This window comes from Drosophila erecta, unplaced genomic scaffold, assembly GCF_003286155.1.
Source record: "Drosophila erecta strain 14021-0224.00,06,07 unplaced genomic scaffold, DereRS2 tig00000092-arrow-pilon, whole genome shotgun sequence".
Classification (NCBI taxonomy): Eukaryota; Metazoa; Arthropoda; class Insecta; order Diptera; family Drosophilidae; genus Drosophila; species Drosophila erecta.
Genome location: NW_020825207.1, coordinates 15024386 through 15036259, shown reverse-complemented (window position 1 = coordinate 15036259; position 11874 = coordinate 15024386). Strand labels below are relative to the sequence as shown.

General features: G+C 46.3%; 5 protein-coding genes across 6 annotated transcripts; 4 read left to right on the top strand and 1 right to left on the bottom strand.

The window, feature by feature from the left end:
* The first annotated feature begins 1054 nt into the window (after nt 1–1054).
* Nucleotides 1055–1994, top strand: LOC6546569. Its single transcript, XM_001974523.3, has 2 exons — nt 1055–1091; nt 1160–1994. Exon 2 carries the CDS (start codon nt 1202–1204, stop codon nt 1793–1795), a length of 594 nt encoding a protein of 197 aa, XP_001974559.1. The 5' UTR covers nt 1055–1091; nt 1160–1201; the 3' UTR covers nt 1796–1994.
* Nucleotides 1995–2076: 82 nt separating this feature from the next.
* Nucleotides 2077–3753, top strand: LOC6546570 (SH3 domain-containing protein Dlish). The gene is made up of 3 exons (XM_001974524.3): nt 2077–2279; nt 2471–2594; nt 2651–3753. Exons 1-3 carry the CDS (start codon nt 2234–2236, stop codon nt 3546–3548), a joined length of 1068 nt encoding a protein of 355 aa, XP_001974560.1. The 5' UTR covers nt 2077–2233; the 3' UTR covers nt 3549–3753.
* On the bottom strand, nt 3726–5536 carry LOC6546571. The gene is made up of 3 exons (XM_001974525.3): nt 4393–5536; nt 4196–4332; nt 3726–4136 (listed from the first exon to the last, which is right to left on the bottom strand). The coding sequence occupies exons 1-3, from the start codon at nt 5413–5415 to the stop codon at nt 4076–4078; spliced, it is 1221 nt and encodes a 406-aa protein (XP_001974561.1). The 5' UTR covers nt 5416–5536; the 3' UTR covers nt 3726–4075.
* A 10-nt stretch (nt 5537–5546) lies between these two features.
* On the top strand, nt 5547–9136 carry LOC6546572 (ataxin-10). The gene is made up of 3 exons (XM_001974526.3): nt 5547–5640; nt 5695–6775; nt 6863–9136. Exons 1-3 carry the CDS (start codon nt 5629–5631, stop codon nt 7027–7029), a joined length of 1260 nt encoding a protein of 419 aa, XP_001974562.1. The 5' UTR covers nt 5547–5628; the 3' UTR covers nt 7030–9136.
* LOC6546549 lies at nt 7654–11853 on the top strand. 2 transcript variants are annotated; one of them, XM_001974527.3, is made up of 6 exons: nt 7654–7976; nt 9765–10042; nt 10165–10839; nt 10896–10973; nt 11043–11277; nt 11335–11853. In XM_001974527.3, the coding sequence occupies exons 2-6, from the start codon at nt 9862–9864 to the stop codon at nt 11486–11488; spliced, it is 1323 nt and encodes a 440-aa protein (XP_001974563.1). In that variant the 5' UTR covers nt 7654–7976; nt 9765–9861; the 3' UTR covers nt 11489–11853. The 2 variants fall into 2 exon arrangements, with proteins under 2 accessions (XP_001974563.1, XP_015012103.1); XM_015156617.2 differs by having other exon boundaries at nt 11022–11277.
* Nucleotides 11854–11874: the final 21 nt, after the last annotated feature.

Sequence of the window (11874 nt, the reverse complement as noted above, 5' to 3'; positions counted from 1 at the left end):
AGGTCATTTGCTACAAAAATTTATGCTACAATTTTGCGAGGGCGACTGTTGCATCTGAATTTGGATTCACTTCCGGGCTTTATATTTTATTAAAATATGCGTGACAACCGAAAATAGCTGACCCACAAAGCCAGTGAGCCACTTTTTCCGACCGGAGCTGTCATTCTACCCCATTTTCCGCCTCATTCCTCTTAATTTGGCCCGCTGTCTAGTCTCATTTTTTGGCCATCAGAGGTCCGAGCAACAATTACCCGCAGACACAACAGCCATGATGAGTGGGCAAGGCGACCACCCACTTGATTCGCCCACCCATCCACTTCCTGCCCCGCCCACTGGCCGCCCCTTTTTGTGAATGGCATCCGAGGACTGGAGGACTGCGCAGAATCCTCTCTATCGATTAACTCGCAACGCAGACAGCTCTCTCTAATAAAACTTGGGATAGGGCATGGGGATGAGTTCTGGGATGTGCACTGCGGGATGGGTGATGTGATGCGGATGTGGATGTGGAATCAACTGCGTAGTAGCCAAAAGTCAAGTTGAAGGGGGTCTCTTGGGGGTGTGGCACCTGCTGCTGGTGCTGGTGCTGCTGCCACTGCCGCTGGTGGGATAATGCTCGAGATGCTTAATGCGCAATTTAGTTTGGGGCATGTGCACATGGGGATACGCCGAAGTGTAGGTCAGTTTGGACACTTTCTCTCTTTGAACCCATCCTCTCTTGCTGAGACTCGTTGCCACCCCGTTTCCTTGCCCTTTCCATCGGATTTTCCTCGCTGAATTATAATCGAATATTGCATGCGAAAGTTTTATCCTTGGCACCAAAATAGTGCATTGGCCCCACTTTTTTCAATGCTGGCCAATAGCGCAAGTGACGCTCGCTTAGAGTGATTGGGTCTGAGTGGGGTAGAGGGGTTGAAATACACTTTAAATTATGCATATCTTGCTAGAAGTAGTGTTTAAAAATTCCAGATATCTCTACCATTTTATGTTGCATAGCATTACAAAATTTTAGTTTAAATCTTAAAAACAAATTTTGTATAAATTTCAAACGAACCCAGTAGACTCTGGCTATGTAGCCTTGACTAACTGGGAAAGTAAGTAACTCCTTCGAAACTCAACCTATACCAGCCGGAGCAAACTCAAATTAATCGTTCGTCCACAGAGACATAGATATACCCAAATAAATTGACCCAAATCGACAGGAATGGTGGTTGTGCAGGGAATGTACGAAGTCACGGAACTGGCGGCTGGCAGCGTGGGATGCGTGGGTCTCTACGTGGCCGGATGCAATGCGCTGCCCATGGAGAATGTTCCCGATCTTCCGGCGGCGCTGTTCGTCCTGTCGACCGTGCTTATTCTGCATCATCTACGGGTTATGAACTGCGCACCGCTGCAGGAGATGTGGCTTCTGCTCCTGGAACTATTAGGCTTATATGTGTGCACCCAGGTCGCGGTGCTCGTGTGGCATCAGTTCCACAACCTAATGAATGTGCTTCGGGATATAGCACTTAATACTCGTGTGGCCTTGTATCTTTTGGAAGGCTATCCAAAAGTATTTATGTTTATGCGCCAGGATGTCTGCTATTTTGGGAAGCTTATCATGTCCTTGGCGTGCACCTACAAGGCGGTAACGGTCACTCATGCCTTGGACTATGCCTTACCACATCGCCGGACCTACAGGTACTACGAGAACAAATCCACAGATGAGAATTTCGGCGATGGTCCGCGGCGCTCCTCCCGAAAAACAAACAGGAGATCATCAGTCCAAAGGAGTTCCTTGCGTCGCTCAAAAGCATAGGAGCTGTTGGAAAATCTGGATTAATCAAATCGCCCAACACAATCACCGTTTTTGTATGCTTCAGGCCATCGAACGCGCCCATAAAACACAAGTAATAAATTATCAAGGTAAACGTCGGCCCGGGTGCATTGCACCAAAATCGAAGGTGCTGCTCAAGAGCAGCTAACGCTTTACTAGAAATTTGCATGCTTGAAAGAGCAGGGCCAACACGTACACACAAAGCATACTAGTTTTCAAATTTTGGCGCCTCTCGACAATCGATTAACGGACGACTTCATCGAGATCAGGCAATCGAATGTATTCCATCTCTAGCACCAGAATATATTGAGAAGAAGAAGAGCACTTGTGTCGGACCCAAACAATAAAGAAATTAAACAATTAGCCACAATCTCGCAGTTTTTCGGCTGAGGGGTGTGTAATATAGAGCGGGGAGAAGAGATGGCTTTCCTTTGCCCCGTGCGCATGAGGCGCGACAAGAAGAAAGGTATGTTGATAGAAAGCAGCACGGAAACAAAAGACTTTAATCACGAACTTGTTGCTGGAACCTTTATGTATACAACAATGTAACACAATTTTTATTTATGGAAATTTTCGTTCTTTAATTAAATCACAAAAAAATGATATTTTTAAGTATTTTATAAATTTAAAAATTGCATTTTATTGCCCGTTTTGCAGCTACAAATGCCAGCATAGAAAGGGACTTGCCAGCTGTGGGAGTATTGGGCATGGGCCGTATAACTGGTTCCTCCAGCATTGAAACACTTGTTAGAGTCGGCATAGAAAAAGAACACGGTCTAAGGTATGTCTATCTCAATATTGGTATGATTAACTTTTACAATGTTCTTACTATTTTAGTCCTGATTCCAAGATGGTTGTGCTACACGACTTTACTCCTTGCGTGGATGATGAACTGGAAGTGAAGCGCGGACAGCTTGTTAATATATTGTACAGAGAGAACGATTGGGTTTACGTGATTGGTCAGGACTCGCGACAGGAAGGTTTCATACCCTTTTCATATTGTGCTCCCTGCAACACGCAACTGGCGGATTTGGCTGTAAAGAAGAAACTGCCAAGGGATCAGTGTCCAGAGCAACCGATCGATGAGAATATTCCACTCCTGGGCACGGATAACAAACTGGATGTTCTTTGCGATGAAACCTTGAATCCTGGGTCTGCCAACAGCATTGAGAAAACCCTGCTAGTGGAGCCAGAATGTACTCCTTTCGTGAAGGAACCGTCCGGGCGCTGTATCGTTTTGTACACCTTTATAGCCAGAGATGAGAACGATTTGTCCGTGGAACGGGGAGAGTTTGTTACTGTGCTGAATCGCGAGGATCCCGATTGGTTTTGGATAATGCGCAGCGATGGCCAGGAAGGATTTGTGCCAGCCAGCTTTATTTATCCTGCAGACAGTGTGAGAGTTTTGCAGCAGCAGAAAGCCACTTTAAATGCCATGGAGACCATTTTGCAACAGGGTCAACCAGGCCAGCAGACCCAGCAACAGCAACAGCCACAATTGGGCTTGGGAACAGATGATCTACGCTACCATGGCACGGAGCTGGTGATGCTGTATGATTACAAAGCGCAAGCTCCAGACGATCTGTACCTTTCTGTGCGGAGAGGAGATTGGATTTACGCAGACTTAACCAATCAGACTGTCGATGGCTGGCTTTGGGCTTATGCTCCGAAAACCCGAAAATATGGATTCATTCCGAAAGCCTATGCCCGACCACCTGCCATGACCAGCCTTTGAGAGATAGGTTCATTACCATAATCGATTTAATTATCATTTTGATTAGCACTAGAGCATAATATTCGAAATTCATCCAAACCCCGTCGGATTTCTTTTAGATAAGCGGTACTTTGTGCCTTTGATATATTTATCTTGAATAGTAAATTCATTTTTCAACTGATCAATGTTCATTGTTCATTGAATAATAAATTGTGCCTTAGATTTATTTTGTATGTGAGTTTGCATAACATATCGTATTCACTTAATCTAGTTATTTCATTCTTAACTGGAAGTGCCTGGTAAACAAATATCAAAAATATCTACTATCATATTCCATGTAGTACCAGCGTGGGCAGCACTTTGCTAGCATCTAGGTCTAGATATGAATACTAAAGCACTGTAGGGGCCAACCCCTGGATATGCACTTGGTTTGGATTATTGGATTGGATATGCATCCAAGCGGCGCAGTGCGTAGAGTTATGCTCAGCATAATGTACGCACACGCAAGTCCAACTGGACTTTGTTTATCACCTCGCATTGTCGGAGTTCTATTTCATGCATAAACTGTTATTGGCTGAAGAGCAGTGCGAGCAATTAAGCTCTAAGTTTCTGTAGAGGAAGATGAGCTTATGAGATTTGGGCATACGTAAATGAAATTATAATCCTACTTCATAGCTTCTCTCAGCTGCTCCTTATCGTTCATTTCTTCGCGTAGTTTCTGCTGCAAACTGAGAATGAGATCGTTTTTATTTCGAATCTGCAGCTTCAGATGCTCGATCGTCTCCTCCTGGGCTTCGAAAATTGCCTAGAAGAAAAAAAAATCTTATGTAGATGTGATAATTACATGAAAAAGAAATCATCCTACCCGGCACTCTTCCATGGATTCAGAGTATGAAGGCGGCTCGTCTAGGCAAAAGAATTCCCGCACTAACTTGCACTTGCGCAGCTCATCCTTGGCCATAACTGAGTTGACGAAGATCTGCAGACCTTGCACCCGATTGTCGAGAAATACGGCATTAAAGTTATCGCCGAAAAGCTTCTTCCGGGGTAGCATAAGCGTGAGGTTGGGGAAAGCCTGTTTTAGTTTGCTATTAAGCCGCACAAAGTCGGTGTAGCGTCGCATTACAAGCCAGTAGTCATTGGTCTCCGGATTCTCGACGCGCAGCTTGTAGGCAGTGAAGCGCGCTCTTTCCTCCATTACCTCGTAGCCAATGATGGGCACCCTTAGTACAGCGTTGGGGTCTACGGGGGGCACAACCGATCCCGAGGAGAGAGTCATCTGGCTGGCGAACATGGAGTTTGAGCCTGTGTGCCGGGAGCTGGACTGGCTGTAGCCAAGGCTACACTCGCTCATGCGGCGAGGAGTCCTAGAGCTGGACTCCAAGTCCACGGAATGTCCACCTGGCTGGTTACCATAGGACGACTGCGTCAGGTCGCGGTGGGAACGGGCACCGCCGAGCATTTCGCTTCTGTTTATCGGCGTTTTCGTGGATTGTTCGTAACTGTGAGAGCTAATCCTCTGCAGGCAAACCTCTGACTTGGCGTTTGCCACTGTCAATGGGGCACCGGAATTGCTGGTCAGGATTAAGCTAACATCCCCCTCCGATTTACTGCGCAACAGGCTGTTGTTTTGGTATTTTCCAATTTGTCGTAGGTCAGGACTCGAGTGGCACTTGCGACCGAGTAGCTTCTGCTCCCGGAACAGGTTCCGTTTGTCCAATCCGCTGACGGAGTTCCCAATTTTAAGCAACGATTTCTTCGGTGACGTTATTGCTGTGCTGGCCTTCTTAAAGAGCGTTGCTTGTGAAGTTCTTGCTGGTGCTAAGTGGTTGTTATAATTGCCGTAGCCAGTGCCTGTTTCTCTTTTCCGAAGCGCACGCAGTGACATTGCTTTGTTTGTTTTGATTTCGCTGCAGCGTTTTGTTTGCTACATGACTTAGTCAATTTTCCAAAACGAAATTGCTTTTCTCCCTTTTCTTTTGTTTTCTTTTGTGGAGTGCAGTGTGACCGCACTCATTTGACCCAATTGGACCAGTGTTAGCTAGTGCCGAACTGGCCAATCGATTGCACTTGGCGGCAAACAGCTGTGGGTCTATCGGAAATGGAGCATGTGGTAAATATTATTTTTATTCTCTCGAGATTTATTAAATTAAGTGATTTATCTCAGCGAAGTGAAACTAAAGAGCTGGTACAAAAGCTCGTGAGCCTAAGCATAACCGAAAATGAGGAGGAAATTTCGGCAATACTCAAGAACCTACGACTGTTGCTCACAAAAGGCGGGAAAAATCAGGAGACGTTGGCCGAAAGTGTGGAGTTCTCCAGCTTTTTAGATGCCCTGGCTTTCAATCCAACGATGCGCACAGAGCATCGAATCATACACAATCTCTCTCTGCAGGTGCTGGCCAATAGTGTTGTTAACAATGAGACCACGCAAGCACTTACCTGGAGTCAGCATGGCTTGAAGATCGCCGAGCAAGCTTACGCTTCTCCTTTGGGAAGTTCCAATAATGTGCTCCTCATGATCATGTACAACATATACCTGAGTGGTCGTGGTCTGATCACCGACTTGGTGGCACTTACAACTTGTTTGCAACTGTGGCGGGCTCTAAACGAGGCCCAGTGCACCTATAACTTCGAGTACCTACACTTCTTCCTGGAGCACTTCATTGTTCAGAATGGACGAGCCTGCGTAGCTTGTTACCAGAAGTTAGAGACTGAAGATCGTGTTGCTTTCCTTGACTACGTGGCCCACTATCTGAGGGAAAACAGTCCCAATGGCGATGTTACTCTGTTTTTGCTTCAGCATTTTGCCAAAGAATTCCGCATGAAATCCGATTGTCTTCTGCGCGAAACTATTAAGCTTAAGCATGAGCTTCATCCCCGTGAAGTTCACACATTACTGCGCATCATCGCAAGTGCCAGCGGCTCTGAGAAGTATGCCAATGTGTACTCCTCGGACCAATCGCTGTTCATCAACGTCAGCAGTCTGCTAAGATGCGTTGTGTCTGCTGGCAAGGAACCGGATGGAGGCGGCCTGGATAAGCCCATGACGAAGCTGGAGGAGGTGGCCCTCACTTCGGGCATTGATGCGGGCTATGAAAAAAAGGTCTCCTATGAACTTAAAACGCTACTCGTACGCTGTTCAGCCAATCTTCTGTATGACAACAAGGCCAACAAGGGTTACTGCCTGGACACACAGCTGCTGCCTACCCTTCTAGAATGCACAACGATGGATGCTCGAAACCCGTGTAAGAAACTAATTTGATACATTCTTAAGTAGTGTTTTGTACCTTTCTAGATATTGCTTAGTTAACATTTTACTATTTATACCCCAGTGATGCGGGAGTGGAGCATCCTAGCCATCCGAAACGCCTGCATAAACTGTCCGGAGGCGCAACAGGTGATCGCAGGCCTGACTATGCAGGGCTCCGCGCCCAACGACATCCTCACCGAACTCAATCTGGACATGGGCGCACTCCGCATCTGTGATAGGCAGCAATAGTTCAGCTAGCAGCATACATCTACCCATAAGAAATTGGCAAACGAGGCATGACCACTGGCTGGCCAACAAGTGGTTAGATGTTATTCACACCACGTCATCCTCCGCGCAGTCGTTGGCCCCCTTTTTCAGGCTTTACGATGCGCTAATGGCATGCCAACAGATAGCCAAAGGCATTCATAAAAGCGATGTCAACGTTTAATGGTAAATCGGGGGAATGTGGCGTACGGCTAGCGTGGCGGGCAAATATATAAAAATAGCTGCCCATGTACCATGCTCTGTGTACCATTAAAAAAGCGATGCCTAAATCCATCTAAGTTCTAAATTTGTGCGCACACTGCCGCAGCAACGGAATCATCGGCGGAGTAGAGTTCATGTTTATGGCGTAATTAAGCAACGATGACGTCTGCCCGAGTAATTCCTTCGGCGGCTTGCTGCAGGTGGCAGCTCCGCCCTACCCAAATCCCACGTCCGATTCCGCTCCCAGAGGCGTATGTAGAACGATTTTATGTTTATGCTGGCTAACAATGGCTGCCTTTGTTATTTTTTTCTTGGCTCGTCGCGCTCCCAAAAAGAAATGCGAAGGAAGAGGCAGGCGAGCGACAACCACTGGTGGCTAGTAGCCAGTCAGTCTGTGCTCTGCCTTGGCCAGCAGCAGACGGAGCCGTACCGCCGCGATCCGATCGAGTCGATCGCAAGGAATTGTAAAGCCCAAAGATCGCGCTCTTTTATTTCCAATTGTGGCTCGCTTCACGGGCAATATAGCCATTTATTTCGGTTGTTATCGCTTGTTCGCCTCGATCTTTAGTCGGTAGTTTAACAAAATTTTATTTTAAACGTGCCGGGCCGCTCATAAAAACCAAACACAGCGGTCATAAACAATTAGCCTGAGACCAGCGCCAGCCAGCCAGCGAGCCAGAGATCTCCGTTGCATCGGTGCAGCTTTAATGGTAAACACCGGGGGTATAGCTGCTCTTATATAACAATAAATCAGGATACCTGACGGACGGTAACCACGCCTGACAGTTTATGAGGTTGGCTGTCGGGCAGGAGGCGGTGCTGATCCAAATCCGCTGGCATTGGCATTATTTATGCGGGGCATTAATTAAATACACATTTCTCAAAATTCGCTTCTTTTACGCCGGGGCGGAATTCAACGTGTGTTGCGACGTCTGAATAATACGGCACAAACCAAAAATACAATGGCCGACAGAAAGTAAAACAAAGGCTGAAACACAAAATAAATAAATAAGCGGACGGACGGGCGGTCGTTTCGAGATTTATTTCGCTGTTTTATTTTTTCAAAAAATATACACTTTCTGCCCGCCTGTCAAAAGTGTCAATACATTCGCGCCCAAATGCGACAATGAGTTGTAAATTATTGATGCCTCCTCCACTTTGTCAGCCGGGAATCTGCTAAGCTCGCGGTGGGTCATTCTAAAAATAAGGCAAACTGTTCGCTGTAACTTGTGCGTGGCTAAAAAAAACAAAAAACCCATCAAAAACTAGAAGAGAAATTCGAAAAAATCGCATTCGAAGCAAAGTGGCACATGGGATGCAGCTCAATGACGCACTTCAGTGACGCAAGTGCGTGCAACTCCGCGACTCCCGATGATGCAAGCTGCAAGATCTATTCCCGGAATAGATTGCGGAAGTGGAGAACAACAATCTGGGTTTTTCCCACAAATAAACAAAATGTATAAGTGGACCTTTTTGGTAGACACAATGATGGTATCGCAACTTAGGAGGCATATTTCGACGGCATCCACATGGCAGGCAGTACTAACCATGTGTATGACACTTGTGCACGCACACCGCTCCACCGCCTAATCCCCACCTGCTACGACAACCACCCGACCATCTGACGATCCATCCATCCATCCGAGCACCCACTCGACGGAGGCGCACCTAATTCTCGCAATATTCCGCAAAGAGGCGAAATAATTTTTGAAGAGGAATTCGCATTTTTGTCATCTATTTTCCTCGCCTGAATGTGTCTACTAATTTGCTTAATTTCTGTCAAAGACCAACGACGAACGTATGGGAATTTCTGGTTGTCTTGGCAACACGTATGCAAACACATAAATAAAATAAAAGAAAATAGCACGGATTTTCCAAAACAACATAATTAATGGGCACCTTTTCGCGGATTTACGGTCGACGAACTTACAGTTTAGGGCAAAGTTAGGGTTGGCATTTTGCCTCTAAAGATAGCTTAAAGTATCTTAGAAACTATAAAATATACACAGTATATAAAGTCCTATGATGCGAAATTGTAAAAACCACATTTATTTGAAAAAGTATTAAAAATGTTTAGTTCAAAAGTAACAAGTAATGAACACAAGCAAAGTACATAAACAGTTGACTGCACTTCTCTTAGCACCATTATCTAATAAATTACATGTATGAGTTCTATTTCAATATTTTAATATTGTTTCCAGAACTATTCGCTATTTATTCTAAATTCGTTGGTTTTTCCGTTCCCTTAAAACACATTTAATTGCCAGTTTTTGAAATCCCAACACTGTTCCCCTGCCTGTCTTCTGTTTGCTTAGTATAAAAATAAAATATTGTTTAAATTAGAGAGGTCTGGGATCGAATGGGACGGGTTGTAGGCCCGGCGAAACACCTGCCGAATGATGAAAACGCCGCCCGACAATGTCCCACATGTGTGCGATGTGTCCGCATGACTTCATTGTCGGGGGAGCGATTACAAATGGGTTAACTTCCTCCCCCAGGAACGTGCGCTGTTCCATGTGCGTGTGGATTGCCCATTGCCAACGTCCAGAGAGCCCTAGGAGTGGAGCGTGACCCGGAACCGGTGCCACAATCAGGATGAAACGCGACGTGTCCACGTCGACCATCGGCCGGGATGAGGCCCGTCGTCCGCTGATGGAGGCCTACATGTTCCAGCGGCGGGTGCTGCTCGGTTGTAGTCTGCTAATGGTGGTGTCCCTGTTGATCTGGATAGTGGCCATCTCGACTGATCACTGGATCATCATTTCCGGCGGAAAGGGTAAACAAACCTTTATAAAATAAATACTTGATCAATGTGATTTTGATTAGAACTATTATGCATACAACTACCACTTTTAATAAACATTGCATAATCTACAACTTCACTTCCCTTTTCAAAAGGCATTTTCATCCCCGAGTCCCGGCGCTTCTTCATGTCCTCGCACTCGGGACTGTGGCGGCACTGCCGGAACACGATTGTGCCCAATGCCATGAGCAATGCCCAGGTGGTGCGCAACTTTAGCTCCATGTCGTACACATCGCAGACGAACATCAACGAGGCGAAGCGGAATCTGTCGCAAATGGACTTCATCAAGCAGTTCGCTCAGGAGAAGCTGGATACGTCGGACAACTTCACGGAATCGGCGCGTCGCCACATGTTTGCCCACTGGGTACGCGGAGAAGACATGGAGTTCCAGACGCTGCGCCATGCCTTCCGCTCCCTGGTGATGAACACCGAGGAGAATCAGCGCCAGTTCAATGCCACGGCCATTAAGCCCATACCCATCAATCCGCTGGATGTGCTGGGAATCATTGATAGGAATACCTTCGGTTCGGCGCTGCAGCGGGTTAAGTACAACAACACCTGGTCCTATTACGTGATCCCCGAGGTGGCGCAATTAGCCATCTTCAGCAACTGGACGGATTACCCCCTGGTGGTTCGACTGCTGGGCACCTACATCAGGGATATCAGCATCCCGGCCTACGTGCTTAACGATGAACGGGTGATCCTGATCCTGGTGCCACCGCTGCCGCCCAAGAGGGGTCAGCCCGCCTACTACAGCTATATCCCGAACCGTGAGTGGGAAAACCCAAGGACCTCATTTGATTGCTTAACTAATCCTTTTCCCCAGAGCGCTGCAAGTACATCGATATGTTTCCGAACTCCAATTCACTGCGAAATGAGCCTGGTTTCGATGACGAACTATTGGGTAGGTACCACTGGTTCGTGTTCGCAGACGACGGCTCCTAATTGGCAGTCGCTTGGTACTCCCTTTCAGACTACATCCGGACGCAGGCGTCCTTTGCCTGCATAACTCTGTTCGTAATGAGCTTGGGTGCGGTCTTCTCCTTCTACACGTTCATGAATCCGCGCTACATGTTCAAGCGTCTGGCGGGTGGCATCCACCTGGTGGCCGCCTCCACGGCGCTGGTGGTGCTCCAGGTGCTCTTCTCCTCGATTGACTACACCAAGGAGCATCTGTTCTATGCGTATCCTGAAGGGGCGAAACTAACGTAAGTTAGTCAGACCAGATCATTTATAATATACTCTACGGTTTTATTCATTTTCAGCTATGGCTACGGCGTTTACTTGGCTTGGTTCACGTTCGTGGACAATATCCTGTGCGGTGTTATGTTCCTCTGGTATTCTGGCAAGAAGAAGGGTGCCAAGGCGCCCAACGATGAGGTGGCTATGGCAGATGAGCCGACCATCATGGGCAGATAACTGGAAACCGGATATCTTTCTTATGGTATTAACCAATGCCCATACTGCGACCAAAGACCAAAGCAATTGGCGAACTGCCGCCATTGCTTATCATTTCACTTTTGTTAATTGTTGTTTTCATAATGGCTGTATTTAAAATGTTCGATTTATAACTTTAAGAATCTCAATGCAATAAAGGAATTGTTTTCAGTCAGTAACGATTTGTTGCAGTTTAAAACCGATAACAGCGCATGAAATTCTATTTTATATTCGATTACTGTTCTCGAAGTGGAATTGCCATAGGAATAAAATAGTTAATACATTTCATTAAGAACATATTATTGTAGAGCTACAAAATTAAAAATGTAAAACACTATTAAATTAAATGTAATTTTTAATATAATTGC